Source organism: Chiloscyllium punctatum, chromosome 38, assembly GCF_047496795.1.
Source record: "Chiloscyllium punctatum isolate Juve2018m chromosome 38, sChiPun1.3, whole genome shotgun sequence".
Taxonomy (NCBI): domain Eukaryota; kingdom Metazoa; phylum Chordata; class Chondrichthyes; order Orectolobiformes; family Hemiscylliidae; genus Chiloscyllium; species Chiloscyllium punctatum.
Window position 1 is genome coordinate 31,872,831 of NC_092776.1, and position 19,561 is coordinate 31,892,391.

Consider the following 19,561-nt stretch of genomic DNA (forward strand, 5'->3'; position numbering starts at 1 on the left):
TGTTTAAACACTCTTCACTCAGGAACTTGCACTCTAATCTCCAGGAGAAGATTTGCCAGTTACATTCTAAAAGAAATAAAAGCCCACTTCTGCATCTATTATTTACTCTGTGCTACAAGTGGATACCCATTCTTCAAGAACCGGTCCAAAGCTGTTCTCAGCAGCTCATGGATTGTTATTTTTCTTTTACCAGCTGGATAATACATAATCCCTGACTGATATGCATGGAGAATTGTAGACTCATAGGGAATGCACTCGAACAGAGGGATCTTGGAGTCCAGGTGCACGGTTCTCTGAAAGTGGAGTCACAGATAGACAGGGCAGTGAAGAAGACTTTTAGCACTCTGGCCTTCAGTCAGGGTATGAAGTTGGGAAGCTATATTGCTGTTGCACAGGACATTGGTGAGGCTGAACTTGGAATATTGTGTTCAGCTTTGGTCACCTTAGCGAGATTTGTAGCTTAGGTTGAGGTTTTGGATGTAGGATTGCTCGCTGAGCTGAAAGGTTCATTTCCAGACATTTTGTTACACGACTGGTAACATCTTCAGTGGCCTCAGGCGAAGCAATGCTGAAAATTCCTGTTTTCTATTTATATGTTTGGGTTTCTTTGAGTTGGTGATGTCATTTCCTGTGGTGAAGTCACTTGCTGTTCCTTTTCTCACAGGGTGGTAGATGGGAGTCTAACTCGACATGTTTGTTGATTTGAGTTCCAGTTGGAATTCCATGCCTCTAGGAATTCTCATGCATGTCTTTGTTTGGCTTCTCCGAGGATGGATGTGTCCTTCCTCATCCGTATGTGAGGATACTAGTGAGGGAGGGTCATGTCTTTTTTATGGCTAGTTGGTATTCGTGTATCCTGGTGGCTAGTTTTCTGCCTGTTTGTCCAATGTAGTGTGTGTTACAGTCCTTGCACTGTATTTTGTAAATGACATTAGTTTTGCTCGTTGTCTGTATAGGGTCTTTCAAGTTAATTAGCTGCTGTTTTAATGTGTTGGTGGGTTTGTGGGCTACCATGTTGCCAAGGGGTCTGAGTAGTCTGGCAGTCATTTCAGAGATGTCTTTGATGAGGGGAAAGTGGCTAAGGTTTCTGGATGTGTTTTGTCTGCTTGTTTGGGTTTGCTGCTGAGAAATCGGCGGACTGCGTTCATTAGGTACCCATTCTTTTTGAATACACGGTATAGGTGATTTTCCTCTACTCTGCTTAGTTCCTCTGTGCTGCAGTGTGTGTTGACTTGTTGAAATAATGTTCTGATGCAGCTTCGTTTGTGGGTGTTGGGATGATTGCTTGTGTAGTTCAATATTTGGTCCTTATGTGTTGTTTTCCTGTAGACGCCGGTTTGAAGTTCCCTATTGGCTGTTTGTTCTACTCTGACATCTAGGAATGGCAGTTTGTTGTTTTCCTCCTCTTTAGTACATTTTATGTCAGTAAGGGTGTTATTGATGGTCTTGAATGTTTCCTCTAATTTATTTTGTTTAGTGATGACAAAGGTGTCATCCATGTAGTGAACCCAGTTTGGGTTGGATGGTTGGAAGAGCTGTTTGTTCAAGGCTCTGCATTACTGCCTCTGCTAAGAACCCTGGTATCGGAGATCCCATGGGTGTTCCGTTGGTTTGTCTGTAGGTTTTATTGTTGAAGGTGAAGTGTGTGGTAAGGTATAGATCCAGTAGCTTGATGATACTGTCTTTGCTAATTAAGTTAGTGGTGTTTGGTGCATGTGTCTCTGGGTCTTCTAATAGTGTAGTCAGTGTTTCCTTGGCCAGATTAATGTTGTTTGATGTAAACAGGGCTATTACATCAAAGAAGACCATTATTTCATCCTCTTCTATCTTAGTGTCTTTGAGGTCTTCAGGAATTCTTGGGTGGCGTGAGTCTTCTACTACGTGTTTAGTCTTTGATGTCGATCCTTGGCCAATCTGTAAGTTGGTGTTCCAGGTAGTGAGACTATGGGTCATAGGGGGGGCTCCTGGTTTGTGAATTTTGGTCACCTTGCTATGCTATTAAACTGGAAAGAATGCAGAAGACATTTACAAGGATGTTGCCTGTACTCAAGGGTTTGAGTTTGGATGAGGTTTGACAAGATAGGACTCGTTAGGGCATAAGAGAGTGAGGACGGATATTGTAAAAGTGTATAAGATCATGAGACATGGAGAGGATGAATGCATTGTCTTTTTCTCAGGGCTGGGGAATCCAGGACAAGAAGGCATCAGTTTAAGGTTAGAGGGGAAAGATAATAAAAAGGAACCTGCGAGGCAGCTTTTTTACACAGAGGATGGTATGCACATGGAATGAACTGCCAGCAAAAGTGGTTGAGGCAGATATATTAACATTTCAAAGGTATTTGGACAATTACATGGACAGAAAGGATTTAGAAACATATGGGCCAAGTGCAGGAAATGGGATTAGCATGGATGGACATATTGGTCATCATGGACCAGTTTGGGCCGAAGGGCCTGTCTCCATGCTGTCGGACTCTATGACTCTGATATGCATGGTGAGGGTTACCCTGGAGAATCCTCTCTCCAGATAATTCTAGTGTTATTTAAATCCTCTCAAACTGGTTGCGCTGGAACCTATTTTTAATGTGACAGTATTAAAGGGAAATAAAATCCTAGATTTTAAAAATTCAATTAAATAATTAATTAAACATAACTCTAAGTTAACAGAAGTTAAGGTTTATCGCAGCCTTAAATCAGGACTTTACAAAATCCGAGAGCCCATAGATAATTGGTTAGGGCTGTCTTAAGTCTTTTTTTAAGCTTGAACATTAGTTTCTGAGAAGCATAAATAGAAGTCTTATTAAAGGCTGCCTTAACTGGTTGCATTGGATGCTGCTTTGATTGCACAGTGTGTGAAATGGGAGTTTGGTGAATTACAGGGAGATCAGTAAGCGGTGAGGACCAGGTACTCATTTATCTTGTATTGTTTTCAGTCTCCTGTCATTGACACTTTGGTACATGGAAGAACCTAATTCGAGAGTCATGGTAACTTATTCTACTTTTCTAATTGTAGCAAATAGTTTTCAAAGTAATCTGACGGCAGGTCAGTTCAGTCATCTGGAGTGTATATCTGCAATAAATATTAAATAACTGATGCATCATGTGTCCTGAACACTTTTTTGCAGGATCTGTCATTGGCTGCAGAAGCATGAGTGGATTAGTGGTGCTGGAAGAGCACAGCAGTTCAGGCAGCATCCAACGAGCAGCGAAATCAACGTTTCGGGCAAAAGCCCTTCAGCACAGCAGTTCAGGCAGCATCCAACGAGCAGCGAAATCAACGTTTCAGGCAAAAGCCCTTCATCAGGAATAAATGAAGGGCTTTTGCCCGAAACGTTGATTTCGCTGCTCGTTGGATGCTGCCTGAACTGCTGTGCTCTTCCAGCACCACTAATCCAGTATTTGATTTTCAGAATCTGCAGTCATTGTTTTTACCTTGCAGAAGCATGAGGCCAAGGTTTCAGACCTTGAGCAGTAGATAGAGTCACTATTTGCATCTGTGAGGCAGTGAACTACATGATCGCACAATTATCGAGTGGAGCACAAAACAGGTTAGAAGTGCACAGACGGTATGTGGGATCAACAGGCAGCCCAGGAAAGTTAGGGTAGTATTGCAGAAGTAGCATGGCCAAGTGGTCTAAAACACTCGACTCGGGTTCCAGCCTCTGAGACATGGGTTTGAATCACACCACTGACATTTGGGTGGAAAGCTTGTTATGCTGCAGCTTGTTAGAGATGTGCTGTGTTTAACTTCAACGCAACAAAACTGATTCACTTCTTTGGTCGGCATGGATGAGTTGGACTGAAGGGTCTGTTTCTGTGCTGTACCACTCTAACTCCCCTGCATCTATCTTGCTTGATAACTGATATTCCACTTTAGGTAAAGGCAACAGTTCCTCAGGACCACAACTTTGGTAGCACAGCAGGTGTCTCAGTTATTCTAAGAGTTGGGGGAAGGGGACTAAAAAGTGAAAAACAAGTGATAAAGAATAGTCAGGGCCTCAGACAAGTCTTTCTACAAGTATTGATATGACTCTACAGTACGTTGTCTTTTCTGGTGCCAAAGTTGATGATGTTACAGAGCAGCTGTATGATATTTTTCTGAGGGGCTGTGATTGGAGGTTGTAAATGTTACTAAAAATGACTTAGAGAGCCTCCTTTCAGGACCTCATCCCCATTCCTAAGTCAGTAGTCCCAGGATTACTCCCAATTTCTTGTGATGAGCATAAAAATATGAGCAATTAACACTTGACTGGAAAATTGGTGTAGAAGGGCAGCTGATGGCTTACAGAGACATTATGATTGGTTCAGTAGACTGTTGTATCTATAGAAGCCAAAAAGGACGAGGACGAATATCCTTACTAGTGCTGTTGGGGTGAGTTTTAAAACTACATTGGAAGGGGCATGAAAACCTGACATCAGATTCACAGTAGAAACAAAGGCAGAAATTTAATGAGTGACTTTGACAGGCAAAGGAAGCAGTGAATAAGAAAGATATAACCATAGGAATACAGCAATATTAAAAGGTATGCATATCAATGCAAGGAGAATAGCAAATAAACCATGAGCTGAGAGCACAGATGGACACTAGATATAATGGAAATTGGCTTAGAGGAGCAAGGATGGCAGTTTAACATCTCTGGCTATAAAGGCTTTCAGGTAGGATAGAGGAGTGAAAAAAGGGCAGGGTGCAAAATTATTGGTTAAATAATTAATTACAGCTACAAAGAGGGAGGATGCATTAAATGAAGTGTCACAAGGCGGTATGGGTTCAGGTCAAAAACAAAAAAGCAACTGCTCCATTGCTTGCCATCTACTAAACCTCATAGTGGGAGCAAGTTGGAAAATGTTTATCTGCCAAAATAATAGGGCAATAACAGGTGCCTAAATATCAACTGGGGTACGAAGAATGTAAAAGGTATAGATACAAAATTCTTAATCTACATTCAAGAGAACTTTAAGCCAGCAGGTGCAGGCCTAATCAGATGGGATGCAACTTTAGATTTAGCATTTAGAAATTAAGCTGGACAGGCAGATAAATTAGCAGTACTTGAATATTTTGGAGATAGTGAAAATAATGCAATTACACCACATCCGTATGGGAAGGCATAAAGTTAGGACAAGCGTAAAAAATTTAAGTTACAGAAAACTACATTTAATCTGACAAAAGTGGAATAGATACAGCCACTTGCAGGAAAGTACGTGGCAAATCATGTGAGGAATTCAAGAATAAGATTTTATGGGCATACTGCAAATACGTCCCCTGATCTTGTGCAGTATGCATCTTGCAGCTGCTTCTGGAATTGCAGGCTTACTTTTAAAAAAAAACTATAATAAATCTTTATATTGATGAATTATAATGACTGTAATAACTTAAAGTTTTCACATTTGGATGGATACATGAAAAGCAAAAGATTTGGAGGGATTTAGGCCAGGAACAGGCAGGTGGGATTATGTTCAGCATGGATGGCTTAGATCAAAGGGGCTGTTTCTGTGCTGTATGACTATGACTCTATAAAAGGGTGGTATTGCTAACTTCTAATCAGAAATATACAGGGCCAGTTTAAAAAAAAAATTCCTTAATTCCAAAATAATGCAGTATTTGGGCTGTGCCTAAAATTCTACTCTTCTCACGATGACCTAAGATTTTCTAAACTCTGTGTAATATCTTGTAGCTTCTTAGTATATTATCATATTCCCTTGCTAATCCATTGAGTGTTTCTGGTTTTATGATTGAAAACTTTGAAGGAAATTATTTTTAAGAAATACAGTAGATCCAAAAGTGAGGTGAGGTATTATACAGATTCCAACAAGAATAAAAAACACAAAGCCCCAAAGCCAAGTGAAGGCTGGATATGTTCCTACACAAAACTAAAAGTTGTTTATTCTGTTGCCACATTCTGTTACTCACAACCTACTATCACCAATTTTGTCTCAAACATTCTGAGACGTTCTGTACAGAGAAAACAATGATATCTTTGCTTCAGGGATTTCTACAAGAGTTAGGAAAAAGAATGCTGAAACACTGATAGGCTACATACAAATAAATGAGTTAGAAAGATGATCAAGTAGTCACAAAAATTATTACATTATAAACAGAAACTGGCATTTAACAATTTTACTCAAGTGACCAAGTTACCATCAAAGACCTTTATTTATTCACAATAAATAGTCATGAATGTGAATCACCATTTAATTTTCTGAATAGAACACAAGATCTGAATACAATAATGCACAATGCCAATTCAATTTTGTTTATGATGCTCTTTTCCATATTTTAGTGTTAATCATCAACCCTGTTATTTTGAAGAAATGTACACTTTTAATTAAATAAACCTTTCCAAAAATCTAGACAACAGGAACTTACATTTGAATTCACAACTTATCAAAGTTTGAAACATATACAAAAATAATTAACTCAGAATTGAAGTATTCACTTTGGGATCCATTGGTTGTTGGAAAATCATAAAATGGATCAAAAATAAATTAAGGCACAATTTGCAGATTAATAAGTGCACAGTTTTTTTTTTGAAATATTCAAAAAATCTGAGAGCCCATAGATAATTGGTTAGGGCTGTCTTCAGTCTTTTTTTAAGCTTGAACATTAGTTTCTGAGAAGCATGCTGAATACATATTAATATGAAGATCTGATCTTCATATTATCTCAAAGCAAACCATTACCCAGAGTTACATGGCTAAACAGTAGCAAATTTAATAGGTTAACAGTCTTGAACCTTAAGACATTAATTAGATTAAAAAAAAATCACCTGGGTTTGTGCTCCAAATGCACGCAAAGGATTAAGGCAAAAGTCCATTAACTAGAATGTTCCAATTAGTATGTCAAATAGGTAAGGCCTTGTGATGATTTTCAATGAGAAGTATTGTGGAAAAACATTTTCCACCTGAGGGGTTTTTTTTAAAATCGAGAGGCTGCAACTTGATGACAATGATTTAAAAATATCTCAGATCAGTACAGTATATAGAACACAGCTATGTCTTGCACCAATAGGGAATGTAGGTCCAATTTCTTTGCTAAAATTCCAATTTTGCTAGAGAAGAAAACACCAAAGGAGGAATCCTGTGGGCTGTTCTTGCACATTCAGTGGAGCTTATCAATGGCTTAGACAAAGGAACTCCGTATAAGACGCCCAAGTTTACTGACAAACTAAATGAGAAAGTAAGCTGTGAGGAGGGAATAAAAGGCTGACTTTTAACTTTGTGCAAGCAATAGGCTCTGACTGAATTAAAACCTCTTTCAGTCTGCAAAAAAGGATATTGAGAAATTAAGAGAATGACTTGGATGTATGAGTGTATAAAGCATTGAAAAGGCCAGCACAGAGCTATAAACAAAGCACAAAGCGTCTTGAAATTTATCAATTAGGGCACCAATATCCACTACAAACTAACTGATGATACAGCCACACACCCTGCCTTCTGCAAGACTCTATTCCATTGCGCCTGTTCCTCCAACTCTGTTCTGATGATGCCAACTTTGACAAGTGGTTATCTGAGATGGCCACCTTCCTCCTCCACTAAGGAGTCCCGAGCACTGTAGTTGACAGGGTCCTCAGCCAAGTTTGACTCATCTTGCACATTTCAGCCCTCACCTCCTTTCTTCAGGAATAGGGTCCCCCTTGTCTTCACCTACCATCCCACCAGCATCCACATAAAGAGGATAATTAGCCGCTATTATCACCAACTCCAGTGCGATGTCACCATCAGACACACATACCCCCCCACCCATCAGCCTTCCACAAGGACTGTTCCCTCCAGGACATCGTGGTACACTCTTTCTTCACTCCCAACAATCCCCACAACCCCATGACACCTTCCTCTGCAATGCAGAAGGTGTGGCACCTCTGTTTACTTCCTCCCTCCTCAGTATCCTAGGGGCCTAACACACCTTGTAGGTGAAGCAGCATGTTTAACTGTACTTCACTCAATCTAGTCTACAGCTGTCACTGTTCACAATATGGTCTCCTCTACATGAGGAGAAACGAAGCATAGACTGGGTGTTCGCTTTGCAGAACACCAATGTTCTGTCTGCAAAAAAGACCGTGAACTTTCAGTTGCCCACCCCTTCAGTACACCACTGTGTTGCCTGGCCAACATCTGTCTCAGGCTTGTTGCAATGCTCAGTGCAAGTTGAAGAACACCACCTTATTTTCCACTTGGGTACTCACCAGCCTTCTGGACTGAATATTCAGTTTGTAGCACCTTCTCCCATGTCCTTACCCCAAACTCCACATAGCAGGCCTTGTTATCACAATGTCTGCTATTACACAAAACCTGTTATTGGCCATTAATTGTCCCTACTAGTAACTATCCATTCTCCCAGGCTGATGGTCATCAACCTTTTGTCTGTCCAACTGTTTTTCTCTTTGTGAGGTCTATCTCCACATATTGTTTACTCCTTACCCTCAACCTATCTTCTGTATAAAAAACTAGCTACCATCAGTTCTGAGGAAGGGTCAGTGGATCCGAAATATTAACTCTGATTTCTCTCAACAGATGCTGCCAGACCTGCTAAGATTTTCCAGCATTCGTTGTTCTTTTGTTTTTTTTTCCAAAATAAAATCATCAGTTTGGAAAGACAAAACTAATAGAGTCCCACAAGGATCACTCCCAGCCCCTTAATTGTTTATCATTTATATTAATGACTTAAGAGATGGGGCAGAGTGTAATGTATCAAAATTCAATGATAATACAAAAATAGATAGGACTGTATGTTGTAATGAAGACATAAGAATTCTGCAAGGGGATATCAATAGGTCAAGCCAGTGGGCAAAAGCCTCGAACTTGGAGTTTAATGAAGGGAAGTATGAGAGCATACACTGGTTAGAGGGATCAAAAAACAGATTATTTAACTGAGTCTCCAAGAATATGCAGAGGGGGATATGGGTGTCCTTGTGCATAAAATTCAAAACTAGCAATTAAAGCAATAAATTGAATTTTGGCCATTGTTGTTTAAGGACTGGAGTTTAAAAATAGAGAAGTCTTATTACAACTATCGACCACACAGTGTATTGAGTACAGTTTTTGCCCACTTATTTAAAAAAGAATATATTGGCAGAGGCTGTTCAAAAGGGATTCAGTAGGCTGATTCCGAGCATGAAAGGGTTGACTTATCAAGAATGATTAAACAGGTTAGGCATTTATTCATTAGTTTTGAAAAATGATCGGTGATCTTATTGAAGCAAAGAAGATTCTGAGGGCACTTCAGAGGGGTGATGTTGAGAAAATCTTTTTGAAACACTGGGCAGGCTTGAGGGACCAAATGGCCCATTCCAGCTCCTATTTCTTATGTTACATGCAGACACAGGAAGTTACTACCAATTCCAACAGCATAATGGCTGCGAACACCAACAGTTTTACTGTCATTATCTCAAAAATCCAAGCCAACATATCTGATTGCAAGGAGATAGGAAAAAAAATATTAATTAGAAAACACACAGAAATGTGTTGAATACAACTAATACATTGTTGGATTAAAAATCTAACAATCTAAATAGCCCCACGGAGGCCAGTATCCCTTCACCAAATCACCGTTTATTTACATGTGCATAATGTATGACACTGGCCCAGCTAGTTCAGAGCCAGTTCCAAGAGTGAACAGAACGCCTGATACCCCTACTTATATTTGGCAGCCAGGTCTCCAACTGGACCAGGTTAAGAGCGCCAGTCAGAGAACTCATATTCTTTGACTTCCATTTGGCTGACTCAATCCAATCACTACAGAATCTAAGGAAAATAAAAGATAAAAACCACAGTAGTTCCAAAGTGCAGTGTAGCTCACTCCAGTCAGTGTGGGAGGGAAAGGACAGTTAGAGAATTCCTGCATTTTGCAAAATTGAGAAAAAATTAAATCTAGGTAAACATATTCCTGAGGCCCTTCACATTTTAATGGCTTGGTTAAACTGTATTGTAAGCGTCACTCTTTCTGCTCCAGTGCATATATGCAAGACATTTTTTGCCCCTGTGTAATGTGGCTAGTAGAAGCCTCATGCCACAAGACAGCATTGTGGCCAATGGACAGCACTTTATGTAGCAGTTTTCAGCTGTTTGCCACCATTGGCCTACCCATTCCTAGTTGATCTTTCTTTCACAAATTTTTGTCCTCCTGCTGGTCCATGCAAATCTGAACAGATTTCCACAGGGCACGGATATTTCCTTCTCCAAATCCTGAAGCACCCTTTCGTTCAATAAGCTCAAGGAAAAAGGTCTCCTCAGAAAAAATTGGTTTTGTGAACGTTTGCATTAGATATCTGTAATAAAACAAATATTTTGGTCGTGAAGATAGCATTAGAACATTATTTCAATGAGCCACCACACACTGCAGCACAAAGGATTTACAAAGAGCAGAGGAAAATCACCTATACAGTGTATTCAAAAAGAACGGGTATCCAATGAACTCAGTCTGCCAATTTCTCAGCAACAAACCCAAACAAGCATGCAAACCACGTCCAGAAACCTTAGCCATTCTCCCCTACATCAAAGGCATCTTGGAAATGACTGCCAGACTACTCAGACCTCTTGGCATCATGGTAGCCCGCAAACCCACTAAAACAGCTGCTAATGAACTTGAAGGTCCCTTTCCAGACAACAAGCAAAACTAATGTCATTTACAAAATACCTTGCAAGAACTGGAAAAAACATTACATTGGACAAACAGGCAGAAAACTAGCCACCAGGATACATATGAACATCAACTAGCCACAAAAAGACATGACCTGCTCTCACTAGTATCTTTACATACAGATGAGAAAGGACAACACTTCGACTGGAACAACACATCCACCCTCTGACAAGCCAAACATAGACATCCGCGAGAATTCCTAGAAGCACGGCATTTCAACCAGAACAAGATCAACAAACACAATGACTTGGATCCCATTTACCATCCCCTGAGAAAAAGAACCAGAAAATACATTAACACAGGAAATGACATCACCAACCAGAGGAAACTTAAACACATCAATAAAATGCGGGTGATACCACCAGTGCTTCACAGGAGGCTCACTGATGATGTTACCTAGTATGGTGACAAAACGTCTGAAAACCTTCCAGCTCAGCGAGCAAACTTACATTCAGAACCTCAACCTGAGCTACAAATCTTCCCAAAACTTGTTAACATTACACATACACTGCTTAAAGATCAGTAAATAGGCAAACATTTGGTCTCTGCTCATCAATATGTTCCTTTTTTATTTAAAAAGGAGAGAAAGTAAATTGAAGCATCCTCTCAGAGATTCAACTAAAAAACTACATTTCTCAGACACCTGATTAAAGGATGACAGGTTGCAAATGTGTCAAATGACAACGTGAAACATTTGTTAAGATCCCAATTGCTGCAATGACTATTTCATCTCTATAGCGTCTTTAAATGAATGTGTCAAGATGCCTCACTTATCAAGTCACGAGGAAATATGAGAGCATCAGAAAGGAAGAGACAGCGGTAGTGAGCTGGAGAGGAATAAGGAAGGAATTCCAAGTTTAGAGTACATGCAGCTAAAGATATCCTCTTCAATAATGCAGACACAAATAGGAGCTGCACAAGAGCTCAGAATGCAGTGCAGAAATTTCAGAAGGTTTTACACGCAGATGAAGCTACATCTGGAGAGACAAGGCTTGGATGGAGTCAAAACTAAAAATGGGGATTTTAAAACTGGGTGTTGCTGACCTGGAAAGCACTGAATGATCAGAACACCCAGGAAGGCATTTAGCAGAACCCAAGAATGTCCTAATGCCATTTTGCGCCCTGTGGACAGAAGCATCGAGTTTAATTAGGAGGTTACCCACAACTTAATTTTGGCTCAAGATGAAAATCAAAAAGCACTTCGTAAAAAGAATTCTATGGATTATTGTTTTCAATACTTCATTGAATTGTCTGGACTGACTTGACCAGAAGGTTTCCCGAAAACAAACCTTGTATTAGCTGGTCCCTGACACTTGGCTTCTCCTTTCCAATGCTCATCATCTATGTCAGAATCCAGAAGAATGCCGTACTGCGAAAGCAACTCTGGGTCTTGTCCTGCTTTCATGATCTCCTGCCATTTCTCAGTCTGTGAAAGAAGCATGACAATTTACTGATGTTTACAATTTATAGTTTGTTGAATACAGATATTAGATTCAAGTGCAAAAATTAAAAATGGGGCTAAAACAAACTAAAACAGTTAACTGTTAGATGTATTTAATACTATAAATAGTGAACCTTACAGCTAGTTTGATACTTTTCAAAACGTGGGAACATCCACTAATTTAGAAACTAGTTTATTTGCAAACAAGTTTTATTTTCCAACCAACTGTTGTGTATTTTCAAATAAATTAGTTTCTAAATTAGTGGATCTTTTGAAAAGTATCAAACCTGTACTTATAGCATCTACGGGTCACTCGTTCCTCAATAAGGTATAGGAAAGATGGTTAAGTCCACAGATGTGAAGAAATTAAGAACAGAAGTATATGCAATTGTATATCTCAAGAACATTAATATTGTTCCACTACTTTTCAGTTGCTGTCCTATGCGAGATAGGTACTCATAGATGAAAAATATGTGGTGGTGTTTGCATGTTATAGGGTAGTATATTTAAGAGTAGGGAATGACAGGTTTCACATCTGATTTTCACTTATTTTGAAAAAGAACTGTTCGTGTGCAGAAGTGTCTTTTGCAAAGATATTTTCTATCTGCGTTTTATTTAATCTTGCCAGCATAATTAATATAGAGGACATCTAATCAAAACTAAGGCAGCATACTTCACATGTCCATGTGGTCTGACTGAACTAAACATTGCCTTCGCAATCCGGAATGATAAATACTGATCTGGATTTTGCAGTCAGCAAAGCAATATCACTTGCTATTCATCATACATGCAGCTACTCAGAAAAATATTTTAGAGCTTTTTATGTAGCAGTTTGTGGTGTTTGATGTCACTTTCAGCACTACAACTTCTCCAGGGGATCTGCAGTGTGAGAAGGTAATCATCAATGTGGCTCTTCAATCAGACAAAAAGAATCAAACAGAAATGACACCACTTCTAATGCTGTACAAGTGAGCTAGTTTAGAGTCTATTATTATTAATATAGTAGACTAACTTTTAATTCATTGCAAGATCAGAAAAGGGAAAGATTACCTCTTGTATCTCTCGCAAGTCTAAGCTTTTTTTTCAAAAAGTTTATTTCTTCAAAAACAAGCAAATTCTAAAGGAATGAGTCTCTGTATTTACAAAATCTTCTTCTGGTGTGTTTGTTAAAGAGCTAGTGGATAAGTAGAGCAACCTCACTGCCCAAGCAATCCGGGTGATCATAGATCACTGGCTCCCTCAATTACTGAAGACTTAGCAATATCAACCAATTTACTATATACAGATTTACAAAAAATGATTGATAATTCCATTCTTGACAATACAAACATGGAGGTGGACATCATGCTTTGATTGCTGACTCACAAACTGAAATATAAAAAATTCTGAACTGTATTTCGCTCTGGTTTTCATCTTGACAACAATGAATGAATTAATTAATCAATCAAAAAATACTTAAGTAAAACAAACTTTCCCAAGTTAGAGTCTTGCCTTATGTTTGGAGATATTGAAAATGCACATATTAGACCAAGTTGTTATGAAAAATCCAAAGCCACACATAGATTCAGTACTTTCATTTTTTTTATAAGCTCAATTACAATCCAGCTTATGATTAGCAAGAAAACACAATCTTTAAAATCTTTACATTCGAACAGAAATGATTGACATCAATAAGCATTAATGAATGGAAGTTCTGTGTAACCCTTTGTAACCACAATAAATTATTCAGCATTAGATTAACAAGAATGCACTAGCAGCATGCCAATTAGTTCTAGTATAAGCTTTTTCATTCTCCATTTTTGTTTTGTAGTATTAAATAACTCAAAGCAGTGCTTTCCAAAGTTAATCAGATGTTAAGTTGGAATTCAAATATGAGATTGTTTTCTTGATTATAAACAAAGTGAAAGGGCAAGTGACCCCAATATTAGTATTTTCAGCATATTTTAATGATTATATTTTACTAAAAGAAATACCAGACTTCCTTTTATTTCTCTCAACTGCGCACACTCTACTCCCTTGGTTTCTGCTTATCTGTAAAATGGTATGCACTACCAGGCTTCAGCATACCTGCCATGGACCTTGAGTGGGCCCAGTATGGAGGAGAGTGAGCCCCTAATTACTTTTCTGGATCAGGAATTGTCAGCCGCTACATTGGCAGAGGTGACGTCAGCAAGGCAGGCCCAGGATCAGATGGAGTCTTCATTGGCTTCAGTACTGGCGGTGATGGAAGGACATTACAACAGTGTTGATGAGGTAGGTCCATCAGCAAGCGACAGAACTCTGACATTGCCTGAGCTGGACTAACACCAATGGCGGAGGAGTATCAGCCAAATGGCAAAGTTGGTGCTTGAGGATCATCCACTTCAAATGTTGATTAGATCTGTTGTAGACAGCGGCAAAGTGGTAGTGGAGGTATAGCAGCACAGGGGTCGTTGACGGTGATGAGCTGGCTCAGGACTGATAGATGTAGTTTGGAGAGAGTCTTTTTTCCTTAGTCTTAAATTATTCAAAACACCACCACTTTGTGGTGAAAAGTGGCTTTTCACTTTATTATATTTTTACTCTAAAATACATGTGACAATAAAATCAAAAACTGCATGGAGTAGGGAGCGGTCATTATAATCAGCTCAATGAAACATAATTACACCTATAGGTCAGAAGAAAGCAAGGAAGCTCAAACAATGAGCAATGATAAAATTATTGTATAGAAAAATAAGTTTATCCACAGCCACATCTGTGGCAAATCAGTGATTTCAACAAGCATGCTGTCTGAAAACTCTAATTTTAAGAAGTTCCTCTTCCACTTTTAGTAAAGAGTTCAGGAGTAGATGTTTATTCAACTTTTGATGTGGAGATGCCAGTGTTGGACTGGGGTGGACAAGATCAAAAATCAGACGACACCAGGTTACAGTCCAACAGGTTTATTATCAGGTGAAGGGGCAATGCTCCAAAAGTTTGTGATTACAAATAAATCTGTCGGACCATAACCTGGTGACGTCTGACTTGTGATCTTATTCAAATTTTTAACATTCTAGGCAGTCAGTGCAAACCCAAATTATCATATCAACTCAGTTGAAAGTCACAAATATAATTTGGAATACTAAAGGTAACATTATCATTAGGTGCTTCAGCACCACTCAAAATTGATTTTAGATAGACAATAGTATTACTATTATTAAACATTATCTTTTGACACTGCAATTCAATTTAATTTCCTTTACAGATCAAAACTGTTGAACTAGCACTGCTGCAGTACCTCATTGTAATATGCAGAAGGGGGACAGAAAAACTGAACTCCAGCATCTGTAAGGAACTTGCAAGTTGAAACTATGTCAGTCGTGTACAAGCCCACATGCTGTATCCCAGCTCCATGGTGCTGATCTAAAAATGTGTCAATTTGATTTTTACCTAAAACACAAACAAATTATTTGTGAAAGATACCTAACAACTTATTTTCATATTCCTTACATCAATCTATAAATCACTGAGCCATACTAATTGTTATCCTCATTTCACTGTTTAGAAATTTATTTCAAATTGAAAGATCAATCAATATACAAGCATTACAGAATGCAGTTGATTCCAAAAGGATTAGTTCTCGTGCTTATGGGTATGTTCGCCAAGCCAGGAAGTTGATTTGCGGACTTTTCATCCCCTGTCTAGGTGACACCTACAATACTTTACAGCGTCCTGTGAAGCGCTGCTGTACTGTCTCTTATGGAATTTATTTGGTTCCGTTTCTGCTTCTTCTGATTGTTTATTGTAGCGGCCGGTATATTGGGTCTAGGTCTATGTGCTTGTTGATGGAGTCTGTGGATGAGTGCCACGCTTCTCGAAATGCTCTGGCTGTCCTCTGTTTGGCTTGTCCTAGTTGAATTTGTGGTAACTGTCATCTGTGTGTATGGCTATTAGGGACAGCTGGTCATGGCGTTTAGTGGCTAGTTGGTGTTAATGGATGTGGATTGTTAATTGTCTGCCTGTTTTCCATATATCGTGTTTCGTGCAGTCTTTGCATGGAATCTTGTAAATTACATTAGTCCACAGCCAGCTGTCCCTAGTAGCCATACACAAAGATGACACACAGGGACCACAAATTCGCCTGGGATAACACAACGATCATAGCACAAACCATACAGAAGACAGCCAGAGAATTCCTAGAAGCATGGCACTCATCCACTGACTATCAACAAGCAGTTAGACCTAGATGCAATACATCGAACAACTACAACGAACAACTGGAACCGGCAACCAGAAGCAGCAGAAACAGAACCAAATAAATTCCAGAAGACAGTACAGCAGCGCTTCACAGAAGGTAACAAAGCACTGAAAATGTCACCTAGACACGGGATGAAACCATCTGTAAATCAACTTCCTAACTCTGCAAACATACCCACAAGGACGACATTCAGCACCCGAGATACAAATCTTTACACAAACCTTGAAGATGCACAATTCTTTGTGCAATAATCAGCGACAGAAATCCATATTGTTGTATCTTTCATACAAGCACTGGAAAAAGCAAGCATACAAAGGGCTGGTAGAACAGGGTCTCAAAATATTTGATAGCACAAAGGGGGAAGTTATGGTCTGGACATTGAATAGAAAAATGGTACTGGCATACATTACATTAGGTGAGAACCAGCATGGAAGCATTTGGATTACAATAATTGGAGGCAAAAAATCCTCTCTTTTGGAGGGGTGGGATGGTGGAAGGTCAGAGACAATGTTGCAGCACTTTCTCTGAAAGATTATACACACCTATGAGAATTGATCCATTACTACTGATAGCTCACATAGGTAAAGAAAAACAAAAGGTCTCAAAACTTTGATCAATGAAAAGTTTAAAATTAGCATTATAAAAGATAGTGAAGAACAAATGTGTCCCTACTTTTAAAGCAATGATAGTGCTTAAACATGTATACATACAATAAACACAAGTATGTTGAGCCTGAGAAGATTACTCAGGTATCCACATTATTAAAAGCACTGTACCTTGACTGGCTAAGGACTCAGCTATCACAAATTTGCAGTCCAATTTCTGCTGTCCATTTGTAGGCATGGACATGCCAACCTCACTGCATTTCCAATACTCCATAGCAGTTAAGCGCAGACCAACATTATTTCCTTCAATGACGTAACCGTGATTTAGATCTTCACTTCTGTAAACTCAGCAAAATCAAAACCAACATATTTTAAATTAAATCAAGTGAAAATACTCTTAAGAACTTCAGATTGTATTTTAATCAAAATTATTCAGAATAGTGTCAATTGTAAAATTACATTCTCCAACAAATACAATTTGCATTTATATAGCATCTTTAAATAAAAAAGGAATCTCATTCAGAGGGTGAGAAAATAAATAGGGAGAGATAATGGAAAGGATGTTAGAATATCAATAGATGTGGCAGTTCTTATGGTGAATAAAAAGGTAGACCAGTACCAGACAACTAAGAAACCACTGAACAATGAGCATTGCCTTTAAAGTCTCTTACGTGTAGTGAACAGCACTGGTGGCAAAATGGCTTTTGTCATGGACTTCACCCGCCAGTGCTATGGAAACAGCCCAGGGTAGATACCATAACGCAGGCAGCAAGAACAAAAACATCTGTAAAATCAAGATTTAGACAGCAGAGGGGATGCTCACAAATGTCTTGGCAACGGGCAGGAAGCTAACTAACAACGGCAGATACAGCTGGTCACGTGTAAATGGTCATTACTTGTGTAAGTGACTCATGTCTTGAAACAGTTAACAAAAAGAAAAGTGTTGGAGAAACTCAGCGGGTCTGACAGCTCATATCTAGTGAGACTGCATAACTGAAAGGTGCCGGCAAACTGTAGTTTTTATGCTGTAAAGAGGTCGGAGGAGGAGGACGAGTGAAAAGAAGAAACTTGGTCCGCTCTGCAGCGAATGAGATTGTCGAAATAACGGTCGCTGCGTTTCTAAGTTAGTTAGCCGGAGGCCGCTCCTCCTTTCCCGAAGTAAAACAAAAAGGCCCTGCACTGACCGGTTGACAAGGAAGCGCTGGAAGCCGAAGCAGCGGCGGTACCAGTCCATGATCTGAACGCTCTGCCGCCGGGGACACGCGTAGGTGATGTGATCGAAATGGCTGATGGCTACCGGCCCCCCGGACACCTCCCGCTCTTCAGCCCAGTCCCCGGGGCAAGGCGGCTGCACGAATCCGGGCAGGAACTCCCCACGGTAACCGCTCCGGTCGATCAGAGTGTGTGAGATATTGCCCACCACTGAGCGCACCACCGAGTAGGTGACCCAGCCCAGCTCATCCTCCACCGGCCTCGGCGGGACAACGACCTGGCAGCCCAGGCGGTGCAACCGCAGCGTCGCCCGCTCCACATCCTTCACCTCGAAGGACACGTTACAGGCGCTGTCCACCGCCTGGGCCGGAACCACATCGTACAGGAGGCCCCCGGGCTCCGAGCGCTCGCCGACCCGGCTCTCGTTCACCACGAAGACAGCGGAGCCTCTCCTCAGAGCGATCTGCTTAGCCCGCTCTGTCACCCGCGTGCCGCACAGCTGGAAACGGAAACGGCGCAAGAGGTCGCGCGCTAGGCGCTCGCTATCGCGCACGTGAAGGGCGATGTGGGACAACCGCTGAAGCTGCACCGCCATCACCGCGGGGGACACCTGTGGGAGGGGCTTAGGGACTTGGCCCCAGGGATTAGCAAGTGGAGGCAGAGCCTGGAAGTGGTGTCACCAGGACTTTTGCGGACTGACTTCTCGGGGGAGGGGAGTGTTGTGTGCCACGGAATAGGGAAATAGATCCTCGGTCCCCTTGGGGTGGTTTTGTCAAGGGGTGAGGAAGGGGCGGGGCTTGGAGCAAAGGGCGAGGATCGCCCCGCGCAATGAGGGGCGGGATTTCGATGGGTGGGCGGGGCCTTGTGGCAAAGGGGCGGGGTGTGTAGCGCTGCAGGGCGGGGCTTTGGTTGCTGGTGTAAATCCCGACGCTGCGAGGGGGCGGGGCGCTTCCCTTTGTGATGGACGGCACCTGTGGGAGAGTAGCGAGGCATCGAGCCTTTTCTCTTCGGTAGGAGGCGGGGCCCGGGGTGAGGCGCGGAGTTTGGAGGAAAGTGGGCGGTGTTATCCACTCTGTGATGTGGAGGTGCTGATGTTGGACTGGGGTGGACAAAGTTAAAAATCACACAACACCAGGTCATTGTCCAACAGGTTTATTTGGAAGCACTAACTTTCTGAGCGCCTGGTCCTTCAACTCCGAAAGCTAGTGCTTCCAAATAAACCTGTTGGACTATAACCTGATATTGTGTATTTTTTAACTTTAAACAAATCTAACGCTCTCTGAAGATGGGGTTTGGGAAAGGGGCGTGGTGTGGATTTAGGGGCGGGCTCCAGGTTTGGTTTGGGGGGCGAGGCAGTCGTCTTCAGAGGCCCTGGTGAGTGGCAGTTCTGCTTTGCAGACTTACAAGATGCTATTTCTGAACTATATTGCCATCTCAAATTTGTTTCAAAGCAACTT

General features: G+C 40.7%; 1 protein-coding gene across 1 annotated transcript; it reads right to left on the minus strand.

Annotated features, from left to right (window-relative positions):
• Window positions 1–5,858: 5,858 nt before the first annotated feature.
• hpdl (4-hydroxyphenylpyruvate dioxygenase-like) lies at window positions 5,859–18,863 on the minus strand. The gene is made up of 5 exons (XM_072557546.1): window positions 18,077–18,863; window positions 17,064–17,230; window positions 15,328–15,479; window positions 11,920–12,056; window positions 5,859–10,259 (listed from the first exon to the last, which is right to left on the minus strand). Exons 1-5 carry the CDS (start codon window positions 18,697–18,699, stop codon window positions 10,097–10,099), a joined length of 1,242 nt encoding a protein of 413 aa, XP_072413647.1. The 5' UTR covers window positions 18,700–18,863; the 3' UTR covers window positions 5,859–10,096.
• Between the last annotated feature and the right edge of the window lie 698 nt (window positions 18,864–19,561).

What these genes read in the sequence shown, in the direction of transcription:
- hpdl (XM_072557546.1), bottom strand. Translation starts at nt 18,699, where the DNA reads ATGGCGGTGCAGCTTCAGCGGTTGTCCCACATCGCCCTTCACGTGCGC. An exon ending in CAGCGCTTCCTTGTCAACCG is followed by an intron (nt 17,231 to 18,076) that starts GTCAGTGCAGGG and finishes CTGAGTTTACAG; the next exon opens with AAGTGAAGATCTAAATCACG. An exon ending in TGAGTCCTTAGCCAGTCAAG is followed by an intron (nt 15,480 to 17,063) that starts GTACAGTGCTTT and finishes TTTGTGTTTTAG; the next exon opens with GTAAAAATCAAATTGACACA.